This window comes from Oncorhynchus masou, chromosome 29 (genome assembly GCF_036934945.1).
Source record: "Oncorhynchus masou masou isolate Uvic2021 chromosome 29, UVic_Omas_1.1, whole genome shotgun sequence".
Lineage (NCBI taxonomy): Eukaryota > Metazoa > Chordata > Actinopteri > Salmoniformes > Salmonidae > Oncorhynchus > Oncorhynchus masou.
In genome coordinates this window covers 73968181-73994900 of record NC_088240.1, presented here as the reverse complement: position 1 = coordinate 73994900, position 26720 = coordinate 73968181, and the positions used below count along the sequence as shown (strand labels likewise).

At 42.9% G+C, this 26720-nt stretch overlaps 1 protein-coding gene and 1 pseudogene across 1 annotated transcript; one reads left to right on the top strand and one right to left on the bottom strand.

Annotated features, from left to right (window-relative positions):
• Window positions 1-390: 390 nt before the first annotated feature.
• znf1035 (zinc finger protein 1035) lies at window positions 391-26720 on the bottom strand. The gene is made up of 3 exons (XM_064946104.1): window positions 26183-26720; window positions 9881-9946; window positions 391-9660 (listed from the first exon to the last, which is right to left on the bottom strand). Exon 3 carries the CDS (start codon window positions 9609-9611, stop codon window positions 1380-1382), a length of 8232 nt encoding a protein of 2743 aa, XP_064802176.1. The 5' UTR covers window positions 9612-9660; window positions 9881-9946; window positions 26183-26720; the 3' UTR covers window positions 391-1379.
• On the top strand, window positions 22027-23518 carry LOC135519743 (zinc finger BED domain-containing protein 4-like; annotated as a pseudogene).

The window sequence follows — 26720 nt, the reverse complement described above, 5'->3', positions numbered from 1 at the left end:
ATGGGAAGCATTGGCATAGACATTGACCAGCATCCCTGTGGAACACTTTTGACACCTTGTAGTCCATGCCCTAGCAAATTGAGGCTGTTCTGATGACAAACGTAATATTAGGAAGGTATTTTGTACACTCAGTTTTATGTAGCATGGGCATGGCACAATTAATTTTACCTGTTCAAATTTCCAAAAGATGAATGTAGTGTAAAAGCATAACCCAACTATCAAATTTGGAAAATCAAATAAAGTCAACAAAAAAGTATATATATAACCAATGCATGAGCAAACATTACTTTGCTTGTGACAACTGCAGTTTCAAGATCCTCTTACTTTATAATCAAAACGACAATAACTTCATTTTAACAGAGTTTATCAATAAGAATCCAACAACAGATGACCAGTTGACTGGTTTATTTAGTTTATTAATGAATTTTGATTGAAACACCATTCATACAAAAGTAACACCCAATAAAGAAAAAATGTCAACAAATGTTGCCCTTGAACTACTACATCCAAAACAAATATTTAAGGCATTTGAATGAATGACAGAATGTTTCTAAACACAGGGAAAATTAGCTTACAACAATGGTCAATTTCATGTCAAATACTTAAATGGTTACGATAATGTCATATTTACATAATATACACAATGCTGTGGTTTTGAATTTGGAAAGTTTAGAATGGCTACATGGATCATACATGGCTAAAAGTATCCCACGTCATTATTAAAGTCTTAAGTGATAATATATGTTTAGAAGGTTAGGCAGAGTAATAGATTAGCAAGCAGAACAAAAAAACAAAAAACACAACCGGGTCAATATGGATTCCTAAAACTGTCAGTGACAGCCCATTATACTTTATCAAAGTCAGGAATTCATTTCATGGTCAAAAGCTTACATTTCACTTCGTGAAAAGTGAACTGAAACTTTTGTAATTGCATTCAGGGCACATAAGACAATTAAACTATATACAATTGAATATGGAGGCTGTTACAAATTAGTGCTCTATGGAAAGGTAATAGTATCACTGAACTGCAGTTCTGACCAGATATAAAATGTTAAAATAGGAGGAAATCTGTAAATATAATCTAAACCTTTCCATGAACCAGGTTGTAGGCCAAACATTTGAGAAGACATGGGGTAAAAACACAGTTAAGCATCTTGCGAGCCAATCAAAAACGTTAAACGATTAAGATGGAAGTGTGAACACAAAATTGCTTGATGACTGCAAACAGCACCAGAAAAAAAACACATTTCTATGACATGACTGAGTTCATTGGATAATTGAACACAATCAGTGAGGCAGGAGGTCTTTTCTATGGCCATTGTCCAACTTGTCTTTTTACATTTAGTTAGTGGGAGGATTTTGAGGGTGGGGAAAAAGACTTACGGTCCAGCAGCATGAGTCTTTTGATGTTCCTCTAGAAGATGTGGGAAAGCAAATGCTTTGTCACACTCTGTGCATTCATATACAACTTGTCCAACATGACTTTCTTGATGCTGCCTGAGAAGAGACAGTCGACTGAATGATTTATAGCACATGTCACAACGGTGGTCTCCTCCAGATTCCTGTTCTGTGTGCACTTTCATATGCAATGACAGGTCATGTGCTGAGGTTAATGTTTTGGGGCAAACTGAGCACTTGTACTGGCTCTCACTGTCTGTGGCTTTGTATGTCGGGTGGGCTCGCTCAGTGCCAAACTTATGTTGTCTTCGCTCATGATCTCTGAGATATCTCTTCTGAGCAAAGGTCTTTCCACAAGACTGGCACTTGAATGGCCGTTCATTGTAATGCTCTTTGTTTAGATGCTGCTGGAGACTACCGCGAGAAGAGAATCGCATTAAGCAGACAGTACAATTAAAGAAGTCCTCCCCAACATCCACCTCTTCCTCCATCGACTTTCTATTAGACAGATGTGGGAGTTCATGGGCTGTCACAGCATGTTGCCGACGTGCACAGTGGTGCTGGGGGAAATCACTGCCCAAGAAGCTCTGACCACACTCCGTGCACTTGTATTGGGTTGCAGCAGTCAGATGGCTTCGTTCATGTTCTTCAAGCTTGCTTTTGGTGGGAAATGTCAACTTACAAACACTGCAAGCAAACGTGTTCTCTGAGTGTATGGAAAGGTGACTTGCCAATTCTATGGCATGAGCAAACATGTGAGAGCAAATTGGGCATTTGTAAATGGTTCTCTTCTCTGAAACAGTTTCCCAAGCATTTGTCACTGAGCCTCCTTTCAGAGCTTCTGCTGCAGCCTCATCGTCACCGTGTTCATTTAAATGACTGACAAAATTGTGACGGTAGTTGAAACTCATGTGGCATTGATTGCACCGATACACGTATGATTGTGGTATTTGGTAGTGACTGAGCTCGTGCTTGTTTAAGTGAGATGCATGTAAGAAATGCTTATTACATTCTTGGCATGAATAAGGTCGCTCTCTGGCAGGCAGGCACCCATGCTCAGACAGTTGTTCGGGTTCTTTGAAACGTTCATCGCAAACCCCACAACGATATTGAAGGTGCTTCATTGTAGAGGAAGAGGCAGTAGAAGAGGAGGGTGCAGTCTTCTCTGGAGGAAGTAAAGGTGGTGGAGCATCCTCTGTCTCAATGTGGATTTTCCGGTGCTCTGCCCGACTCATCTTGCAGGAGAATGTGCGATCACATATATCACAAGGGAAATTGTCATCGCGGTGGGTGCTCATGTGCTCTGCCAGCTGCGAGGGCCCTGTGAAGCTGAGTGGGCACTTGGAGCAACGGTGTTGACGGCTCTTTCCATGAGTATGCTTGTGTTTGCGTAAAGCAAAGAGTGAGACAAAACCTCTGCCACATATTTGACACTGATACTCAGACTTGTGGCTCCGAAGGTGCTGTTGCAGTTGCCCTGCCTGGAAAAAACATTTGCCACATTCTTCACACTCATGAGGTTTTTCACCGAGGTGACAGCGTTGGTGATCCTCAAGGCTTTCTGATGTGGTGAACGTTTTCCCACAGACATGGCAGGGGAAGTAGTCTGCAGAGTCAGAGTCATTGTCTTCATTAGCATCATTTTCATCTTCATCATTACTTCCTCCATCCACATCAACTTCCATGTCAAATTCCTCTTGCACTGCTGTCTCATTTTCCTTCACATGGATAACAACATCCATGTTCTTATGGGTTTGATGCTTCATCCTAATATGTTTAACAAGTGAACTTCTGATTGAATAGTTCTTGTTACAGACATGGCATGTATAAATTAGTTCTTTTGAATGAGCTTGGCTTTGATGGTTTTCTAAAGATTGACTGGTCCAAAACCTTTGTTGACACTCTTTGCAGACAAATGGTCTATTTGAGTCATGACAAGTTCTATGGATGTCAAGGTCAGAAGGGCAGGGAAAAGTCTGTGGACATTGTGGGCAAGAAAAGGTCTTCTCATTCCAGTGGCCTCTCATATGCCTTGCTAGGTCTGAAGGATTAGCAAACGTCTTACCACAAGGCTGGCAGAATTTCTTTTTTCTTTCTAGCTCCTCGCGCCCATGGTCCTCTAAATGGCTGATGAGCAGAAGCCCATCTGTGAAACTTCTATCACACTCTGAGCACTGGTACTTGTTGCCTGGGACTTGTTGACCACTATGTCTTCTATCATTGGAAGATATTCCTTTGCCTTGATTTCCAGAGGCATTCTGTAGTGTTAAATCCTTCATGTCATCTTTGCAGGAGAAATTAGTCTGCAAAACCCCAGTGCCTGTTGTTTTGTAACCTTGGTTGAAGACTAGGACAGTCTCTTTAAGAGTAGGATCCATTTCTGAAGTAATTACAGAGTCAGTGTTAACTTCTTTTTTCGTGACCTTTACAAGTCTACATTTCCTTACATGTGTCCGACATAAGTTTTTGTTCCAAAAGCCTTTATTGCATTTCTTGCAGTTGAATGGGTACTGTCCTAAATGTGTACGCATGTGTCTGGCAAATCCACCCTTATTTCCAAAGTTCATGTTGCACTGTGGACACTTAATGGGTTTGTTCATATCATTATTTCGATCACTGTCTTGATCAAGCATGAGATTTTTATCACTATTCTGCCGAGTGTCACCATATCCTTCATCCAAAGACTCCTCTTTTATGTTCTCCATAGTAGACAACTGCTCCTGTAGAGGTGAAGCCTGATTTGTTGGAGCGTCTCTATGCGTGTTGAGAAAGTGTTGCTGGAGCTGAGAGAACAACAAGAAGCGGGCACTGCAATTAGCACAGGAGAACCCTTTAGGTGGACTGCCAGCAGTGGACTCAGTTCGACTATGGGCAGGTGATTTACACTTGACAACACATGTCAGTTGATGGTTCTCGAGTTCGTCTTGCGAAAATACGTCGCCACATCTGTCACAAAGCACTCTGTCAAGAGGTTCCCCTTTGCACCTGTTCAAATGGCGCTGCAGGTAGTCCCTACGGATAAATCTCTCGCCACAAATAGAACATCCAAAAGGTTTCTCCCCTGTATGCAAGCGGGTGTGCACCCTCAATTGCTCACCACTTTTGAAAAGGCGAGGGCAAAAAGTACATTTGAATTTGCGTTTGTCTTTATATTGCAGCTGGATCCTCTGTAGAAGTAGGTTTGTCTCTCTTGATGGTGGGCTTGTAACATTTAGCTTTTCTGAATGCTTTGTTTTTGCATAAATTCTTTGATATGCACCAATGTTCATATGTCTCTTAAGCGATTTTTCATGAGTAAATGAACTGACGGTTCTTATTGCATGTGACATGGCAATATGTCGGGCCATAATGCTGTAAGTGGGGAAGCTCTTTGAACATATGCTGCAGTCAAACCCTTGTTGCTTTCCTGAATCGGTAATGTTCAGGTTATTTTGCCAGCCCATTCCAACATCTGCCAGACTAATTTTGGCAATGCGAACCTCTAAACTTTGTCTTTTCCCTTTGCAGCGACTCTGGTGCAGTTTTAGATGATCATGTCTGGAGAAACAGCTGTCACAGGCCTTACAGCGATATGGCTTTACCTCTGTGTGCGTTAGGATGTGCCGCCTTAAGTTTCGGGATTTCATGAAGACTTTTGTACAGATATTGCACTTATATTCACTAAGGCTGGCGCTTGGTGGCTTTTGCCGATTAACACCATCACAGAAAGCTTCATGCTGTAAGCATCGTGACTGGATTCCATAGCTGTGACCACAGTGCATACATGGATATGATCTTTCTCCAGTGTGTGACCCAATATGTCTCAGGAGAAAACTTCTGTACTTGAACTTGCTTGGACAGTGGGGGCATTTGTGCTGCAACTTTTCCCTGCTACTGGTCCCAATTTCTATGGTGTTGTTTTGCAAGGGCTTGGCACAGTTGCAAGTCTTCTCATGGAAATTCCGATTATTACTCCTTGTAAAGTACTTTCCACAATTCCTGCAAGGATGGGTGTTTGAGTTGCCAGAAAAGCTGGTGTTTTTTTGAAAGGGCTTTACAGAGTGGCAAATCCTCTCATGGACATCTCGATTATAATCCCTTGAAAACTTCCTCCCACAATTCCTACAAGGATGCCAGACAGTGCTCACTGGCTCTATAGATTTTATGTTTGAGCCATTGCAAAGTCTTTCATGTAACTTGCGCCTTTGTCTGTAACATTTACCACATTTTGGACAGGGGGTTACTGTATTTTGCATGTGGCCATTGTGGTGCAGTAATAAACGGGGCAATTTTTCAAATTCCCGAGGACAGTATGAACATTTGTATACTTTCCTTATTCTTGTCACCAAAGATTTTGATGAGACTTCTTCACTTTCTTTAATAGTGGGCAGTTCTTGCTTGCTTTGTGGACCTGGACACTTTTCTTGGTGCACCTGGAGATACTCTTTTCGACGAAAAGGTTCTCCACAACTCTGACAAGAAAATGGTTTCTCCCCTGTATGAATGCGTATATGGCGTACCAAAGATGTGCGGGAAGAGAAGATGCGTTTACAAAACGGACACTGACTTGAAGAGGACTCCGATACATGGTTTAGGCAATGACTACTCAGTTCTTTGCCACTGTGAAAGACCTCTGGGCATAGGGGGCACCCCAACTTTTCTTCCTCTTCCTGCTCTTTGAGTGGTGGCAAAGACTCAAGCGGCTCAAGTTTTGAGGGGTGCCTCTGTTTTTTCTCTTTGAGTGGCTGCTCTTGCTGAAGTTTGTGATGTGATGCCATATGTCGAAGAAGATACACTGGGTACTGGAACTGCGATGGGCAGTCTGGGCACTGAAGCATGCCCTTTTTGATGTGAGATTGCCTGTGTTGAATCAAGTCTCCAATGGTAGGAAGTATCTTCTTGCAAACAGTACACTGTATCCTTCGCTGGTGCACTTTTTTGTGAGCGACAAGATGGATTTCTTTCCCAAAACGTTTTCCACATTCCAGGCAGCGATATGGTTTGTCACCCATGTGCATACCACAGATGTGTTTCTTCAGGGAATATGAAGTGTTGAACCATTTTCCACAGAAGAGACAGGAAAAGGGCTGGCTGCTGACTTCACTGGAGAGTGGACCGTCTTTGGGGTCCTCAATACTAGCCTTGGACTTAGACATGGGAACTAGGCTTGAATACCTGAACTTGATCTTTTTCCCAGTGTTTTCAAACAACTTGTGTTTCCTCATGTGCCTGTACTTTCCAGAAGAATAAGCAAAAACGGCCGGACAGTAGTTGCATTTGAGACCCGGCTCATTTCGATTCAGTGCCGTTTTCAGTGGCGGCTTTTGTGTTTCTTTTTGGGACGTGTTTTCCTGGCGTTCAGCTTTGGTCCTTGAAGTCTCATTGTGTATATATTCCTTGAGGCACACCAGTCTTATGTGTCTATGTCGGTTAGATGCATTACTAAAGGTTGTGGTGCAGAAAGGGCATCGAAATTTCATTTCAACTTTCCCCGAGCCTCCCTGTGTAAAGTCTTTAATGCACTGCTCGCGCAAATGGCGGGACCGGTTGTAGGAATATTTGAAAAGGCGTGGGCAAAGAGGGCACTTGAATTTCTCATTCGTCTCAGCTCCTTTGCATCTTTTCTTGTGCCTGCTAAAATTGCTTGAATAATTGAATGTCATCAGGCATTTCTGACACTTATATGACCTGTATGTGTTCTGACACTTAGGCCTAACGTTATATGACCTAGTTTTTGTATGGTGTACATTGTATCCATGCTTGTAGAGTTTTGCACTGCTTGCAAAGCATTTCCCACAAAGACGACAAACATGCTCCTTGCAAATGTCCACTAGCTTCACAAAACAATCTGGAAGATTGGTATAGGGGCTGTCTGGTGGGAGGACATATGGATGTACAGTTCCCTTTTTGTAAATGCTGAGACGTGGGGTTGTTTGAATCTGTTTAAAGGGAACTTGTGAACTTCGACGCCGGCATTTCTTTTCAAGTAAATGTCTGTTCAGGCTACGGCATTGTGAAAAGTTAGAGCCACACCTATGACACGTGTGTTCAGTTCTACCCGAGTGGCTCTGCACATGCTTGTTGTAGTCACACAGTCTGTAAAATGTCTGTGTGCAGTATCTACATTTGTGAAAAGCATGCTCGGTTGATTTTCTCTTCTGGGGTTTCATATTAGAAGAGAGTTGTGCATTTTCATAAATAATACCACACGGATGTTTCTTGGCTAGTAAATCACATGTCAAGTAAGTACCACAGGTCTGACAGAAATTGAATTTGTTCTCAGAGTGGTTACAATGGTGGTGCTCAATTAGATGGTCTATACTTTGTGTAGCCTGTTGGCATGCTGCACACTGATAAGCCCCATCTGTGTCATTTTTTAGTTTGAAGTTCCTGAGCAGTACAATAGGGTGCATGATTTTCCTCATATGCAATGAGGATTTCAACGGAGCTGCTTGGTCCTCAAAATCCCTCTCGTCTTCAATGTTATCAATAGTTGAATCTCCTCCCTCCTGGTTCAACCCAGTTGAATCAATAGACCCGGTCTCCCCCCCTCCCAGATTGCCCTCGGTGTCACGCATACCATCTTCTCTTGACAATGGTTCACAGTAGCATTCACTTAGCACTGGGGGTTCTTGCTCATCATCTGCCGTGAATACTTTATGAAATGTCTCTCTTGTGTTTTCAAGACCAGCTCTCACAAGGTATGGTGGCTCGATATGGTGCATTAGGTTCTGTTGGGATGCCTGGTCCTCTTCCAAACAAGACGATACATTTGACTCATCCATAGGTCTTAGCCACTCATTTTCAATACAGGACTTTTGTTCAATTCCAAAGTTGTTCAGACCTAAACAACGCTCCAAAAAATCAAAGCTACTGTGATCCTCTTTCCCTCCACTTGCACAAATGGAATCACTCGCACTTTCCTCATAGGTTGAGTTTGTACTTTGAGTGCCACTACCAACGATCTCCTGAAATCTAGTTTTCAATGATTGATTTTCAGGGAATTCCAAACAAGACTCAAACGTTTGATTGCTACCCCCTAGGCCTAATCCACAAATGACAGAGGAACTTTTGCAATTTTCTTGACCAGCAACCTCTAAAGAGTCATTATCCTTAACTGAATCCTGATATTCAAAGGCACAGGTATTATCATTCAGCTTGTTATCAGAATCTTGAGCGTTGGATGCATTGATACCCTGCGAGTCCATAGTTCCTTGGGATAATGAAGGCCCCTCTTTCTCTTTAAAGCTCTCTCTTACAATGGTTCCTTCATTTTGTCCCTCTAGGCTGCTGACATTTGAGTACCGATCATCTTCCTCCGTGCAATCCTCTTCTGCATTCTGTGCTTCATCATCCAGTTCCTCGTTTCTCTCATTCACTGAGGCAGTCTGGCTTTCTTCGGCACCTAAGGAAGAATCTGTGTGTTGACCATCTTGCTCCATGCAAGTCTCCTCATCTTTCCCATGTGGTTCTCCATCCAGATGATCCTTTTCTCCCTCGTCCTCTGAAACAGATAGGCTTTCTGGAGCACCGGAGGTCTCTGAGTATTTATTCTCTCGCATCATGAATGTCTCCTTTTCCTTCTCTGGTGGTTCATCTTGATCCTCTTCTACCTCACTCTCTGAAGTAGACATGCTTTCTGGGAAACCTGTGTTGGTCTCTGGGCTCTTCCATGCACATTCATTTTCCTTCTTGTAATCTGCAACTAGTGGAGTATCATTTGAACCATGTTTTAACATTTTACAAGAAGGCCCTGTCCTATCAACATCAGACTCTGAGCAGCTACTAACATCTGAGTAGTCCTCCGGAATGGACGGGTTCAATAAGTCACATTCTTGTTTAAGATCATGGGGGTTTAGGTCTGCACCTGAAGTTGAGAGGCAATTACCTGAACTGGCTGCTCTAGCTGGGGTAAAGAAGCTGTTGCTTGTGTGGTTAAACTGACCTTCATGATGTACTGGTTGACCCCCATCTTGCCAAACGACGTCATCATAGTATTTCTGTTGTACAAAATCAGAACTAGTATTGGAATTTGAGAAAAAGTTTGAACTCAAGTTCAAGTCAGAGGAAATGTTCTCTGGCGAAACCACGGTGTTGGAAAGGTCATTATGCTCAATGAGGCTTTCGAGGTGGTGCGCCAAACTATCTTCAGAATCCGAAGGCACATTCAAAGTCCTTGAATCCGACGACAATGGTGGAAGGTTACGAAAACAAGTATTAAATCCTTGAGCCATGCTCAACCTCCACAGGGGACCTGGGAGCACTGTTTTCCAACACCCAATCCTGAAAAATAATAAATATACATGACAGATAGTGTCCAATATTCAATGATACCACATATAGTTAATTAAAACACCTTGGTAGAAGTGGGTACTGGTGATCAAATGTTAGCTGTGCAAGGAGAGTACATCATATCAAGATTAATACAAATGTCTACATTTGTTAGGCTACATTTCTTGTCACATTTGTCTCTGCATGCAAAACAATTAGACCAAATACTCACCACCTGCGTTAGCATGTGGGCATGGGGTCCAGGTTGATGTGGGTAACGCTACATTTACCCATGAAGCTAGAAAATAAAAAGGTAATCAAATTTAATCTTCTAAATATTTTATGTTGATAGAAAATAACACCAATTCAAGGCGTCACTACATTTAACCATTTCTGAACGGGCTTATGCCATTGGAACAGAGCTTGCAGAGGTGCATGAGTTAAAATACAAACGGATTTCAAATTCAAACTCCTCTTGCTCAGTACAGGAATTGCTTTAAATAGTGGGACAAGTGGCGGCTGCAAAAGGATTGTCCTAATGTTTATTTGCCCACAGTTTGCAGACATTTTCCTTGGTGGAGGTAGGATAGTCAATTTAGAAGAATTTGTGGAGCCCTGTACCCAAGCTGTACTTTGCCTACCTGATTATGCATCCACCATAGTTGCTGGAACTGTGCTGGAAAGAACAATGTGAAAATAAAATATCTAAGCCAGCGCAGTACAGTCTTGGTTGGCACGGTAGAGAAAGGGGTATTAGACTACACCGTCATAGCTGATAGATCCCTCTAGTAAAGACTAGGAGCAGTAGTAAGACAGCAATGTCCAGAAACAACCCAAAAGCTACAGTGCATTCAGAAAGTATTCAGACCTCCTCCTCGTTCCCACATTTTGTTACGTTACAGCCTTATTCTAAAATGGATTAAATCATTGTCAGAGACAATGCAGAGCCCCAAATTCAAATAAATTCCTATAAAAATCTAACTTTCATGAAATCACACAGGTAAGACACCAAATTAAAGCTACACGTGTTGTGAATCCAGTCAACATGTCAGATTTCAAAAAGGCTTTTCGGCGAAAGCAAACGATGCTATTATCTGAGGATAGCACCTCCGTAAACAAAATTGAGAAAACATATTTCAACCCTGCAGGCGCGACACAAAACACAGAAATAAAAATATAAATCATGCTTATTTCCCCCATCAAAATGCAAATCAATTTTTAACATGCGTTTTTCTGGATTTTTGTTGTTGTTATTCTGTCTCTCACTGTTCAAATAAACCTACCATTAAAATTATAGACTGATAATTTCTTTCAGCAGGGGATCAAATACTTTTTCCCCCTCACTGTACATACCCCAACCAGAAGCCATGGATTATAGGCAACATCCACACTGAGGTAAAGGGTAGAGCTGCCGCATTCAAGGAGCGGGACTCTAACCCGGAAGCGTATAAGAAATCCCCCTATGCCCTTTGATGAACCATCAAACAGGCAAAGTGTAAATATAGGACTAAGATTGAAACGTACGACACCTGTTCCGACGCTCATTGGATGTGGCAGGGCTGGCCAACTATTAACGACTACAAGTGGAAGCACACAGTGACAGAAGCCTACCAAACGAGCCAAATTACTTTATGCTCGCTTCGAGGCGAGTAAACACTGAAACATTCATGACAGCATCCGCTCTTCCGGACGACTGTGTGATCACACTCTCCTTAGCCAATGTGAGTAAGACTTAAAACAGGTCAACATTCACAAGGCCGCAGAGCCAGACGGATTACCAGGATGTGTACTGAAAGCATTCGCTTACCAACTGGCAAGCGTCTTCATTGACATGTTTAACCTCTCCCTGTTCGAGTATGTAATACTAACACGTTTCAAGCAGACCCCCATAGTCCCTGTACCCAAGAAAACTAAGGTAACTTGCCGAAATGAGTACGGACCCGGAGCACTCACGTCCGGAGCCATTAAGTGCTTTGAAAGGCTGGTCATGGCTCACATCAACACCATTATCCCAGAAACCCTAGACCCACTCCAATTTGCATACCGCCCCAACAGATCCCCAGATTATGCAATCTCTATTGTACTCCACACTGCCCCTTCCCACCTGGACAAGAGCATCCTAGACTGGTTATATCACTGCCTGGTATGGCAACTCCCCGGCCTCCTCCGTATGGCCCAGTACATCATTGGGGCCAAGCTTCCTGCCATCCAGGACCTCTATTCCAGGCGGTGTTAGAGGAAGGCCCTAAAAATTGTCAAAGACTCCAGCCCCCCTCGTTATAGACTGTTGTCTATGCTACCACACGGCAAGCGGTACCAGAGAGCCAAGTCGACATCCAAAAGGCTTCTTAACAGCTTCTACCCCAAGCCATAAGAGTCCTGAACAGCTAATCAAATGGCTTCCCGGACTATTTGCATTGCCCCCGTGATAGAGTGGCCAGAGGGAAGCCATTCCTCTGTGAAAGGCAAATGACAGCCCGCTTAGTTCGCCAAAAGGCACCTAAAGGTCTCTCAGACCATGAAAAATAAGATTCTCTGGTCTGATGAAACCAAGACTGAACTCTTTGGCCTGAATGTGATGAGGAGGATCCCACGAGGTATCCATCCTTTGTACACCTGAGAAAGCTTCACTCATTGCGTCAACGTGTCATTTCCGGTCACAACTTGCAGACCTGCTTTACGTGCTGCTGTGCGTTTTGTTGCTAACCTTACTTTGCTACCTGACAACTTCACGGTTTTACTTAACAACTTCACGGTTTTACTTAAAGTTTATATATTTTCAATTTTCCCCTCGCTCTACTTTTTTTTTCTTCATTCAACTTTTTTCACTCTGGACGCTTTATCTGGACGTGGTTTGTCAGGACCTACACCAGCCGAAGCTAAGTAGTAATATTAGCTTGATGCCTTCTAAATGCAGTCGCTGTACTATTAATATACAGGAGAACGATTGCCTTATGTTGAGGATAGCTGTGCTGCAAGCCCAGAGGCAATCGTTAGGCAAGGGTCATTTCAGTGAAGGAAAGGATGAAACAGCATCTGTACCACCAGTAAGTACAGAGAGTAGCATAAATCCCCTCGCTGTCCGGCTGCGGGGACTGTGCTTTATCATGGCTTCTGGAGGGAAATACTGTAGGAATGCTCAACCGGTGTCACTCATTCAGCCGACAGAAACATTCAACCGGTTCTCCCCATTAAGCAGCGAGTCGGAGTCAGAGGCTGAGCCTTCTCTGGTCTCTACACCTCCCGTTAAGGAGTCTGTGATGCCTCCCACCATTAGCTCTGATAAATTGAAACCCCTAATCATTGGCGACTCCATTACCTGCAGTATTAGACTTAAAACGAATCATCCAACAATCATACACTGTTTACCAGGGGGCAGGGCTACCGACGTTAAGGCTAATCTGAAGATGCCAGTTTTAGCTTTTGCCAGCACCGAGTGTAGAGAGTAGAGATATTGTTATCCACGTCGGCACCAACGATGTTAGGATAAAACAGTCAGAGGTCACAAAGCACAACATATCTTCAGCTAGAAAGACGTGTCAGCAGAGTAATTGTTTCTGCCCCCTCCCAGTTAGGGGGAGTGATGAGCTCTACAGCAGTCTCACAACTCAATCGAGCGGTTTAAAACTTTTCTGGCCCTCTCAAAAGATAGTTTTTGTAGATATTTGGCCCTCTTTCTGGGACTCACCCACAAACAGGACCAAGCCTGGCCTGTTGAGGAGTGACGGACTCCATCCTAGCTGGAGGGGTGCTCTCATCTTATCTACGAACATAGAGCCCTGTCTAACTCCCCTAGCTCCACAATGAGACAGGGTTCAGGCCAGGCAGCAGGCTGTTAGCCAGCCAGCCAACCTGCCAGCTTAGTGGAATCTGCCACTCGACCAGTCAGTGTAGTCAGCTCAGTTATCCCCATTGAGACCGTGTCTGTGCCTCGACCTAGGTTGGGCAAAACTAAACACGGCGGTGTTCCTCTTAGCAATCTCACTGGAATAAAGACCTCCTCCATTCCTGCCATTATTGAAGGATTGTGATACCTAACATGTAAAAATAGGGCTACTTACTGTTTGATCCCTCACTTCCAAGGCAGTTATAGTCACTGATCAAAATCTTGATGTGATTGGCCTGACTGAAACATGGCTTAAGCCTGATGAATTTACTGTGTTAAAACCTCTTAGAGATCGGGCTACTTTTTTCAACATTTAGTTAAAAATCACACAACATTTCAACATCCTGCTACTAATGCCAGGAATATAGTATATGCATATGATTAGTATGTGTGCATAGAAAACACTCTGAAGTTTCTAGAACTGGTTCAATGGTGTCTGTGACTATAACAGAACGAGTTCCGTGGTCAAAATCGCAAGGAAACCTGATCACAAAATCGACGGAGAAAAAAAATCAATCCGCCAGTCTATGTATTGTCTATTGGAAGGAAAAATACTTAAAGGTGAGATTATAGTTCCTACAGCTTCCACACGATGTTGCCAGTGTTGTGATTTCGATTTAACTAAATCCTTGGTCATCTGAGTAATAGCCACATCCGGTTTTCAGGTCCACAGCTGTGAAAAATGGACCCGGAAAAGCTGGCTACGTTTCCCAAACTTGTGCCTATTGAATACAGATCGCTCCGTGATCAATTTGATCGTTTATTAACGTTTACTAATACCTAAAGTTGGATTACAGAAGTAGTTTGAAGTGTTTTGTCAAAGTTTTTAGGCAACTTATTTAATTTTTAAAAATAACGTTGCGTTTAAAAACTGTGTTTTTCCTGGATCTGACGGTCTTCATAAATGGACATTTTGGGTATACAAGGACCGATTTAATCGAAAAAAAGACCCAATTGTGATGTTTATGGGACATATAGGAGTGCCAACAAAGAAGCTCGTCAAAGGTAATGAATGTTTTAGATTTTATTTATGCGTTTTGTGTAGCGCCGGCTACGCTAATTCCTTTGTTTAAGTGCCCTTCTGGTATTTCGGGGTGTTGCATGCTATCAGATAATAGCTTCTCATGCTTTCGCCGAAAAGCATTTTAGAAATCTGACTCGTTGGCTAGATTCACAACGACTGTAGCTTGAATTGAGTACCCTGCATGTGAGTTTTAATGAACGTTTGAGTTTTAACGAGTGCTATTAGCATTTGGCGTAGCGCATTTGCATTTATTGTTGGCAAGGTGGGACGCTAGCGTGTCGGGTGGGCCAGAGAGGTTAAATGAGGCCTTATACCTCCTGGTTACACGAGTGACCATATCCCCGGCGCATCCCGCAAAGGAAGAGGTGTTGCTAAAATTTATGATAGCAAATTTCAATTTACAAAAAAAAAAAGATGTTTGTGTCCTTTGAGCTTCTAGTCATGAAATCTACACAGCCCACTCAATCACTTATTATAGCTACTGTTTACAGGCCTCCTGGGCCGTATACAGTGTTCCTCACAGAGTTCCCTGAATTCCTATCGGACCTTGTAGTCATGGCAGATAATATTCAAATTTTTGGTGACTAATATTCACATGGAAAAGTCCACAGACCCACTCCAAAAGGCTTTCGGTGCCATCATCGACTGAGTGGGTTTTGTCCAACATGTCTCTGGACCTACTCACTGCCATAGTCATACTCTGGACCTAGTATTGTCTAGTGGAATAAATGTTGTGGATCTTAATGTTTTTCCTCATAATCCTGGCCTATTGGACCACCATTTTATTACGTTTGCAATCGCAACAAATAATCTGCTCAGACCCCAACCAAAAGTCGTGCTATAAATTCTTGGTCAACCCAAAGATTCCTAGATGCCCTTCCAGACTCCCTCCGCCTACCCAAGGACATCAGAGTACAAAAATCAGTTAAACACTGGAATTGTAGGATGTGCAGAAGATGAATGTGCAAGTAGAGATACTGGGGTGCAAAGGAGCAAAGGAGCAAGATAAATAAATAAATACAGTATGGGGATGAGGTAGATTGGATGGGCTATTTACAGATGAGCTATGTACAGGTGCAGTGATCTGTGAGCTGCTCTGACAGCTGGTGCTTAAAGATAGTGGGGGAGGTAAGAATCTCCAGCTTCAGAGATTTTCTCAGTTCCTTCCAGTCATTGGCAGCAGAGAGCTGGAAGGATTGGCTTGGGAAGAATTGGCTTGGGGGTGACCAGTGAGATATACCTGCTGGAGCGCGTGCTACGGTGACCAGTGAGCTGAGATAAGGCGGGGCTTTACCTAGCAGAGATTGTCGATGACCTGGAGCCAGTGGGTTTGGCGACGAGTACGAAGCGAGGGCCGGCCAACGAGATCATACAGGTCGCAGTGGTTGGTAGTATATGGGGCTGTGGTGACAAAACGGATGGCACTGTGATAGATTGCATCCAGTTTGTTGAGTAGAGTGTTGGAGGCAATTTTGACATCGACAAAGTCGAGGATCGGTAGAATGGTCAGTTTTACGAGGGTATGTTTGGCAGCATGAGTGAAGGATGCTTTGTTGCGAAATAGGAAGCCGATTCTAGATTTAATTTTGGATTGGACATGTTTAATGTGAGTCTGGAAGGAAAGTTTACAGTCTAACCAGACACCATTTATTTGTAGTTGTCCACATATTCTAAGTCAGAACCGTCCAGAGTAGTGATGCTGGACGGGCGGGCAGGTGCGGGCAGCGATCGGTTGAAGAGCATGCATTTAGTTTTACTTGCATTTAAGAGCAGTTGGAGGCCACGGAAGGAGAGTTGTATGGCTCATCTGGAGGTTAGTTAACACAGTGTCCAACAAAGGGCCAGAGGTATACAGAATGGTGTCGCCTGCGTAGAGGTGAATCAAAGAATCACCAGCAGCGAGAGCGACATCATTGATGTATACAGAGAAGAGAGTCGGCACGAGAATTGAACCCTGTGGCACCCCCATAGAGACTCCCAGAGGTCCGGACAACAGGCCCTCCGATTTGACACACTGAACTCTATCAGAGAAGCAGTTGGTAAGCCATGCGAGGCAATCATTTGAGAAATCAAGGCTGTTGAGTCTGCCAATAAGATGTGGTGATTGACAAAGTCAAAAGCCTTATCCGGGACAATGAATATGGCTGCAAAGTAATGTCTCTTATCGATGGCAGTTATGATATCGTTTAGGACCTTGAGCGTTGCTGAGGTGCACCCATGACCAGCTCTGAAACCAAATTGCATAGCAGAGAAGGTACGGTGGCAATCTAAATGGTCGGTAATCTGTTTGTTAACTTGGCTTTCGAAGACATTAGAAAGACAGGGTAGGATAGATATAGGTCTGTAGTTTGGGTCTAGAGTGTCTCCCCCTTTGAAGAGGGGGATGACCGCGGCAGCTGTCCAATCTATGAGAATCTCAGATGATACGAATGGGAGGTTGAACAGGCTAGTAATAGGGGTTGCAACAATTTTGGCAGATCATTTTAGAAAGAGGGTCCAGATTGTCTAGCCCGGGTGATTTGTAGGGGTCCAGATTTTGCAGCTCTTTCAGAACATCAGCTATCTGGATGTGGGTGAAGGAGAAGTGGGGGAGGTTTGGGTGAGTTGTTGTGGGGAGCGCAGGGCTGTTGCCTGGGGTAGGGGTAACCAGGTGGAAAGCATGGCCAGCCGTAGATAATTGAAATTCTCAATTATAGTTGATTTAGCGGTAGTGACAGTGTTTCCTAGCCTCAGAGCAGTGAGTAGCTGGGAGGAGGTGCTCTTATTCTCCATGGACTTTACGGTGTCCCAGAACGTTTTTGAGTTTGTACTACAGGATGCAAATTTCTGTTTGAAAAAGCTATCCTTAGCTTTCCTAACTGCCTGTGTATATTGGTTCCTAACTTCCCTAAAAAGTTGCATATCACAGGGGCTATTCAATGCGATTGCAGAGCACCCCAGAGTGTTTTTGTGCTGGTTAAGGGCAGACAGGTCTGGAGTGAAGCAGGGGCCATTTCTATTCCTAGTTCTACATTTTGCATGGTCATTTAAGATGGTGAGGAAGGCACTTTTAAAGAATAACCAGGCATCCTCTACTGACGGGATGAGGTCAATGTCATTCCAGAATACCCTGGCCAGGTCAATTAGAAAGGCTTGTTCGCAGAAGGGTTTTAGGGAGCGTTTGACAGTGATGAGGGGTGGTCGTTTGACCACAGACCCATTACGGATGCAGGCAATGAGGCAGTGATCTGAGTAAATGACTGAGTAAAGTGTTTGAACACTTGTGTATGAAGTATCAAGGGGTCTGAATACTTTCCGAATGCACCATTAATCTCCCTTTCCTCCCAATGTGTGCAGTTGTTCACTTCCTTTCACTGATAAGAAAGAAATTAGTGGTATACTAGACCATGCCTCCACTAATCCAATGGGGGCACAACCCTAGCCTCTACCCCCTAGAGCTTAGGGACTTCTGAAGGTTACCGATGGGTGTAATTAATGTTTCCCTTTGATAAGCTAGGCTGCTCTTAGACCTAGGGGGTAGTTCGAGGGTTGTTTCTGGACAGGGTCATAGTCTTCTTCTTGGGTAGACTCCATAATATGACATCAGAGGTAGTGTTTCCCAAACCTCTCCCAGCTATTCCCCTTATCTGGTCTATTCCAGTCCAAGCTGATCAGATTCAACTAATCAAGGGCTTGATGATTAGTTGACCAGTTGTGCTACTGGCATTGATCAAAGTGTTAGGTAGATAAAATAGCCTTAGTGAAATGTTTGAAAGTAGGGCTACTCGAAGCTGGGTTTGGGAAACACTACCCTGACACACAATGACAATTTACATTTGTAACTAAACTTCCATCAGGTGAGAATTAAATGTAGATCTTTGTGCTACCTTGTTTATGGACTCCAGTCACCGATGTCAGGCTGTTCTCTGCGGCAAGCGGTACCAGAGCGCCAAGTCACTTTACCCCGACCTACATGTATAAATTACCTTGACTAACCTGTTCCGCCTGTATATAGCCTCGTTGTTCTTTGCTTAGTAAATATTTTAACTATATTTTCTTAGCGGCATTGTTGGTTAAGGGCTCGTAAGTAAGCATTTCATGCTAAGGGTAGCCTAGTGGTTAGAGCGTTGGACTAGTAACCGGAAGGTTGCGAGTTCAAACCCCCGAGCTGACATGGTACAAACCCACTGTTCCTAGGCCGTCATTGAAAATAAGAATTTGTTCTTAACAAGAAATTGGAGGAGTGGTAAAAAAAAAGAGAAGAGTTTTAATAACTCCAACCTAAGTGTATGTAAACTTCAGACTTAAACTGTATACAGGCCGTCAGTAAATACACCCAACATTTTCTTTAGTAAACAAAATACTCTAGCCGGTTATATGCAACTTTCTGCAACAAACTAATCGCTCCCAAACAAAGTTGTGCACTAGCTCTCATGCACTCATGGGGCGTCTGCCAGACGGAACTGCAATCTGCAATCTGAACCCTACATTGAGGCATGCATAGGCTGCATTCCAAACACGTAAAAGACACACCCCCTCCCGTCAAATTAAGTAACGTACCATGATGACGTACCATGGCGTATGAGTTGACACCTGCAGGGCAAGGGGAAAATGAAGGAATTTTAAACGGATCGCCCATGCCCGGAAATGTGTCACTATTTCGTCCCACGGTTGTTTAAGTTATGATGGTACCACCGGTAGCGGTTGTGTGTATTTTATATGCGCTAGTCAATTATGACTGTATTTCATATCTTTGCTAGAAGACGAGGCGAGGCATCCGCTGACAATGAATGCAAGCCATCCAACAATATCAGGTAAAAGGAAAATTACAAATGTACAAGTGTGATGTTACATCATACAACTTACCCTGACATATCCGAAAGCTAACCAAACAAAAACATTACTTTCATGATGTTCGTGCCGTCATGTACATTAGTAGCACAATTTCTAACTTACTTACATTCGTTTTTACTTAAACCAATATACAAGTGTAAGGTTTTGGCAGACTTTTCTTAGCAGATGTACAATTATTGTAGATTGAATTATGGGGCGTTTCAGGCCCCGGAGTGAACAGAATTGTACATTTGCAAACTCGATCACAAATGAGGGCTGAGGGGATTACGTTGCCAACTTCCCTTGCTTGGCTAATTGTTTGGACCGATGGCAAAGACGGCCATATCGGTGCATAAACATTAGACAAGTTGGAAATCACAAATTCAACACTGAGTGTTTTGGAAGGAATCAGTGGCAAGCATTGCAAAGCAATCACTAACCTGCTATTCAGTGGAGTGGGTGTATGGTCCAAGTTTAAGGGTCTCTTTTCCAAGCTTAAAAGGATAAACATTCAATGTTGGTCATGTTGTCAATCCAGCATGACTTCTGCCACGTTCAAAACAACTGGAAATTCGGAACTGGGAAATTTCAGACTTCAGTGAGTTCAAGACAACTGGAAACTCTGTAAAAAACTAGCCCAGACTGGGAAAATACGTTTGAACGGTCATTCAACTCGGAATGCCAAATCGGGAAGTTGGGCCTATTTCTAGAGCTCCGACCTGAAGATCACTGACATCTTCTTGATTCAACCTGGTTTGTTTCCGAGTTCCCAGTTGTCTTGAAAGGCCCATAAATCCAGCGAAAGCCAGATTTTGATGACAAAATGTCCCGCGAAGGTCCGCTGTGCCACCTTCCTGTTCAAGTGAGCACAGGACAAGTTGAGCCCAAAAATGTATTGTATGCTGCTGCATAAATGATGTAACATGCCAGGGAGATATGTATACTGTAGCTTAGAAAGTAATTAGAGATCAACCGATTAATCGGAATGGCCGATTTCAAGTTTTCACAATCGGAAACCAGTATTTTTGGACAACAATTTGGCCGATTTTTTTTTACACCTTTATTTAACTAGGCAAGTCTGTTAAGAACAGTGGGTTAACTGCCTCGTTCAGGGGCAGAACGACAGATTTTTACCTTGTCCGCTCGGGGGATTCAATTTTGCAACCTTACAGTTAACTAGTTCTACGCTCTAACCACCTGATTACATTGCACTCGAAGAGGAGCCTGCCTGTTATGTGAACGCAGTAAGCCACGGTAAGTTGCTAGCTAACATTAAACTTATCTTATGAAAAGCAATCAATCATAATCACTAGTTAATTACACATGGTTGATGATATTACTAATTTATATAGCGTGTCCTGCATTGCATATAATCGATGCGGTGCCATTCGTGAAAACGACGGTCGTTGCTCCAACGTGTACCTAACCATAAACATAAACCAACCATAAACATACATTTTTAAACCTGCATATTTAGCTAACAGAAATCCGGTCGTTGCTCCAACGTGTACCTAATCATAAACCAACCATAAACATACATTTTTAAACCTGCATATTTAGCTAACAGAAATCCGGTCGTTGCTCCAACGTGTACCTAACCATAAACCAACCATAGCTAAATATGCAGGTTTAAAAATTTGTTTAACATAAATCCAGGTTAGCAGGCAATATTAACCAGGTGAAATTGTCACTTCTCTTGCGTTCACTGCACGTAGAGTCAGGGTATATGCAACAGTTTGGGCCGCCTGGCTCTTTGCGAACTAATTTGCCAGAATTTTACGTAATTATGACATAACATTGAAGGTTGTGCAATGTAACAGGAATATTTAGACTCATGGATACCACCCGTTAAGTAAAATACGGAACGGAATAAAAGTTTTGTTTTCGAGGTGATAGTTTCCGGATTTGACCGAAGGCCCGTATTTCTGTGTGTTTATTATGGTTAAGTCTATGATTTGATATTTGATAGAGCAGTCTGAATGAGGGGTGGTAGGCAGCAGCAGGCTCGTAACAGTCAAAGGTATATGGTTTAGAGAGAAAATAGTCGACATGTTATAATTCCTGTAATAACTTGCGTAAAATAACCTTCGTTATTTTACCATTCATGTCTTCCATAGAGAATGTCTCGATCTACTTCAAATAAGGTCTGTGTTTCATTCAGGCTTAAACCGCCTCGGCGTTTTGATTCCCGTGTAAATCTCACTAGGATAAGTTAACGTTTGTCAAGATATTTTCATAAATCCACTCTACAAAAAAAAAAGATCTTTGCTTATATTTAGCCAATATTGATTAGAGTTACCTTGTCCTATGGATATCTACACAGTTATAAAATTGGCAAGGTGGTGTAAGCCTACACGAAACACAGACCTTATTTTAAGTGAATCTAAAAAATATCCTATGGAATAAATTAATGAAGGAACCGCTTTTCAGATTTTGCTAGAAGCTGTCATGGGAATTATGACTCGCACTTTGGTAGTCAATTCTTACCATTCCCATTATTAAAATAAGATTTCCTGCATATAGAAATCGCAGTTTTTGTGGTCAACATTCATCACAGGTAACTTAAACTCAATTTTTATTCAAACAGTTGAGAGTATTTGTCTCCTAAGCAGACTCTTCAGTATCATTGTCACTTCAGAGCTGTGTGTGTTTACAGATGGCAGAGAAAAGCAGAGCACCAGTGTGGGACTATTACATGGAATTGGCATCAGGGAAAGCAAGGCGTCTTATTTGTGATAAAGATGTACGCATGTGGTCAGCAACGGCTAAATCAAAAAAATACCACAAACCTGTGGAATCACCTTAAGAACAACCATCCAAAAGCCCATAAGAAAGCAATGATGAAAAAAGCTAATGCAAATTCTTCACAAGGAAAAAGTGATACAGACACATCGCAGGCTACAATCTTACAACTTTTTAATAAGCAAGCGAAATGGCAGGACAAAGATCCAAGGGCCAAGAAGATATATGTAGCAATTATTGAGATGATTGACACTGACATCCAGCCATTCACAGTGGTGTCTGACGTTGGTTTTCAGCGGCTGATTACTCTTGCTGAACTCCGGTACAGATAAAAAATTATTTAGCACAGAAATGCTAGATAAAACACATGAAAGAGTTGTGATGAATGTGAAGAATCTGGTGGCACCAGTCAACGCTCACACATGGCATTCACAACTGACTGCTGGTCAGGCACTACAGAGTCCCTGATGAGCCTTACTGGACATTTCATTGACAATGTTTGGACAAGAAAGCAGGTTGTGCTGAATGTCAAGACTATGAATGGATCACACACAGGAAACTACATCAGAGAGATGTTTTTGACCATGTTGGAATACTGGGAAATCCACACAGAACGTGTAGTGCTGGTCCTCAGGGACAGTGGGACAAACATGGTGAAAGGTATGAGACTGGCAGAGCTTCTAGACTTCAGCTGCAGTGCACACACCCTACAGCTTTTAATCAATGGTGGACTATCCAGTCAGAGAGCTGTGCTAAACATTATTGCCATGTTGAAGAGCTGTGCAACTCACTTTGACCACTCTGTACTGGCCAAACAAAGGCTGAGGGTCATTCAGGAAGAGCTTGGCCTTCCCAAACACAGCATCATGCAAGCAGTTCAAACTCACTGGAAGTCAACACTACAGATGTTGCAGAGGATGTTTGAACAGAGGCGTGCATTGAATGTGTATGCAGGTGAATACGGACACATCAGCAGTTTGTCTGCTGCACAATGGGACATTGTCTCTAACCTAATTGAGTCTCTGGCACCTATGGAGGAGGTGACACTGGAGATGAGCCACTCCAACTCTACAGCAGCATGCATCATCCCCAGTGTGTCGGTGCTGAAGCTGATGCTACAGCAGGAGGGTTCTTCTACTCAAGGCATCAACACTTCACGGAAGACCATGACGGACAGTCTGACAAGGAGGTTCTCCAAGGCTGAGGAGACAAAGTGCCTGGAGCTGGCAACTGTCCTGGATCTACATTACAAGAGCTATGCCTTAACCTCAGGGACAGCACTAGAGAAAACAAAAGAGTGGCTGAAGGAGGAGTCTGACCTACTAAGGAAACCAAATCCCAGAGCCACAGAAGATGGGGCGAGTGAAGAGGAGGACCCAGATCCAGGTGCAAGAGAGTCCAGGTAGATCAGCCACCCAGTCTGGTGGACAGCCTCTACGCTAGAATCTTTGGAAGCCAAGAGGGCAGGGCTGAAGTCCAGTGCATCATTTATGATAAGTGGAGGAGCAGACTGACAGGGGACCATGCAGACAAGCTCTGCTTTCTGCACTACAACCTAAAACTTCTTAACTGGGAATATTGAAGACCCATGAAATCTGGTGGTTTGTTTTAACATATATTCTCATGTTATGAGACTAACTTGATTTTATTTATGTATTACATTAAGTTAAAATAAAAGTGTTCATTGTTCACTCAGTATTGTTGAAATTGTCATTACTACAAAAATGTGTGTGTGTGTGTGTGTGTGTGTGTATGTATATATATATATATATATATATATAAATAAATAAGATGTTTTTATTTATTGGCTGATTAAATCGGTATCGGCTTTTTTGGTCCTCCAATAATTGGTATCGGCGTTGAAAAAGGCCCTAACAGTTTGTGGGAACCGTTTGTCACCGTTATAGTGCAATGTATTGTTTACTGTTGGCATGCTGTCATGCATTGAAGGGAAAAAAAAGTGCCCCACCAAAATGTACATGCTAAGCTCGCCACTGCGTATAAGATGGAAGTCCACTGGGTGAACGAGCAAGACAAAAGATTTAAGTGCCTTTGAACAGGGCATGGTTGTAGGTGCCGGACGCACCGTTTTGAGTTGGTCAAGAACGGCAACGCTGCTGGGTTTTTCACGCTCAACACTCTCCCGTGTGTATCAGTTATGGTCTACCACCCAAAAGACATCCAGCCAACTCAAATCAAAGTTTATTTGTCACGTGAGCTGACTACAACAGGTGTAGACCTTAACAGTGAAATTCTTACTTACAGGCTCTAACCAATAGTGCAAAAAGGTATTAGGTAGACAATAGGTAGGTAAAGACAGTAAACAGTCAAAAGACATGTTATATACAGTAGCGAGGCTACATACAGACACTGGTTAGTCAGGCTGATTGATGTAGTATGTACATGTAGATATGGTTAAAGTGACTATGCATAGATGATGAACAGAGAGTAGCAGTTGCGTAAAAGAGGGGTTGGAGGGTGGGAAACCATGCAGATAGCCCGGTTAGCCAATGTGCGGGAGCACTGGTTGGTCGGCCCAATTGAGGTAGTATGTACATGAATGTATAGTTAAAGTGACTATGCATATATGATAAACAGAGAGTATCAGCAGTGTAAAAAGAGGGGTTGGGGGTGGCACACAATGCAAATAGTCCAGGTAGCCATTTGATTACCTGTTCAGGAGTCTTATGGCTTGGGGTTAAAAACTGTTGAAAAGCCTTTTTGTCCTAGACTTGACACTCCAGTACCGCTTGCCATCATGCAGTAGTAGAGAGAATAGTCTATGACTAGGGTGGCTGGGGTCTTTGACAATTTTTTACCCAATAGGCTCAGACTTGTTTCCATCTATGCAGGTTGGCACCCATGTCCCACTGGGCCATGGCACCGACCTATCTACTCTGACATGGATCAGGGTGTATATGCCTGGTATAACATCAAGGTGTATACAACTAGTTTAACACGGGTGTTGAAGCAGAAAAGCAGCATGAACGTATCTGCACTATTTATCAAGCGAGTTAAGCTGCATACTCAGAAACACAATTTTAAATGGCAGGAGTGTTTGATTTCCTTACATTAGCATCATAACATCAATAATGTAACTAGGGGTAGTAACTAGGCCTACCCTGTATGTGACAACAAAAATATGTTCCCGCTTTCTACATGCAGAAATAAGATATAATTTGGCTAGAATCAGTTGAAGTTGTCTACTGCCAAAAACAAATGGAATTTACTACAATAATCAGTGTAGTAGCATTTCCATCACACATCTACCTACATGGGTTGCAAGTTCAACATGTACCCATGCCTATCTCTTCCTCCCAAACATTGAGGAAATGTGAAACTTGATCTAAGTAAATTGATTTAGCCATTATCTGGTTAACAGTACACGGAATAAGGAATTGAGTGCCGGTTAACAAACTATGCATGATATTATGCATTTAATTACCTCGCTAGTTACAGGTCACGTCAATGTGCCATCCAGGGGTGTCTTCATTACGTCTTACAACTTTAACAGTTTACCGTTTAAGAACCAAAAGGAACGGTGAGGGCCCAACTGAAGTTGAAAAATGTTGAGTTGGGAGTGAACGGTTTCAAACGGTTTGCAACAGAATCGGCGTAATTAATATACCCCAGGTAGGTTTGTATTGAATTGCTAATGTACTTTTACTAGCAACTACAATAACGTTAGACCTTACATACTGCCACTGGGCACACACCGGTTAAATCAACGTTGTTTCCACGTAATTTCAGTGAAATTACGTTCAACCAACGTGGAATGTACGCTGAATTGACGTATGGTCTATGCCCAGTAGGTCGGGGTGAAGCCCCAGCCAGGTCGTCAGAAAGCAGAATGTCTGAAGATGCATGCATTTAACTAACCACTCAAACCAAATAACTCGAAATAATGTTTTCATGCCAGTGGAAAGGGTGGCATCCCTTGCAATGCTTAAAATGTGCTTATGTTCGCTTGGCAATTATCATCTCCTGCCTCCAGGCAGGCTAGCTAACTAGCTACTACCACATAAACTACAATGGTTCTAATCTAGAACTCAATTCAGAACCGCACTCACCAGGCAATGCAGTTTTGCGTACCGCCGTCCTGACTCCTGTTGTTATCTACGGTCCCACGATGCTTTAGGTTACTACCTAGCTAGACATTTCCGTGAACATATTGATAATTTGGTCGTTTTTCAGAAATATATATTTTTCTTGTTTTTCTCTTTATCGAATCACACAATGTGCCCGAACCCCGGGAACATTTATGACTCTATGCTATTAGAACCAATGAAAAGGAAGGAGAACCTTGCAAGTACCCGCCCTACACGTTCTATGGCTGCGCAGTACAGCTTCTGCGCACATCCTGCCGCGTGCATCAAGGCTTCTGTATGATCACTATGCGTGCAGGACGACGGCTGCTACTGCGGAGAGTGCCATGACTCCGTTCGCTCAAAAGCAGGCGACGACTCTGCTGTCCTGTGTTGCTCTGCCCACTTATGTTGTTATTAAGAACCAATGTGTAATCCCACCTCAATTTCAGAGCAGCCCTTAGGTTGGTCTACATAGCAGAACAACAACCAGCAGTTTCCCTGCTTTAGGTCTGCCCTGGAT

Coding starts and splice junctions, on each gene's coding strand:
- znf1035 (XM_064946104.1), bottom strand. CDS start 9,611: ATGGCTCAAGGATTTAATACTTGTTTTCGTAACCTTCCACCATTGTCG.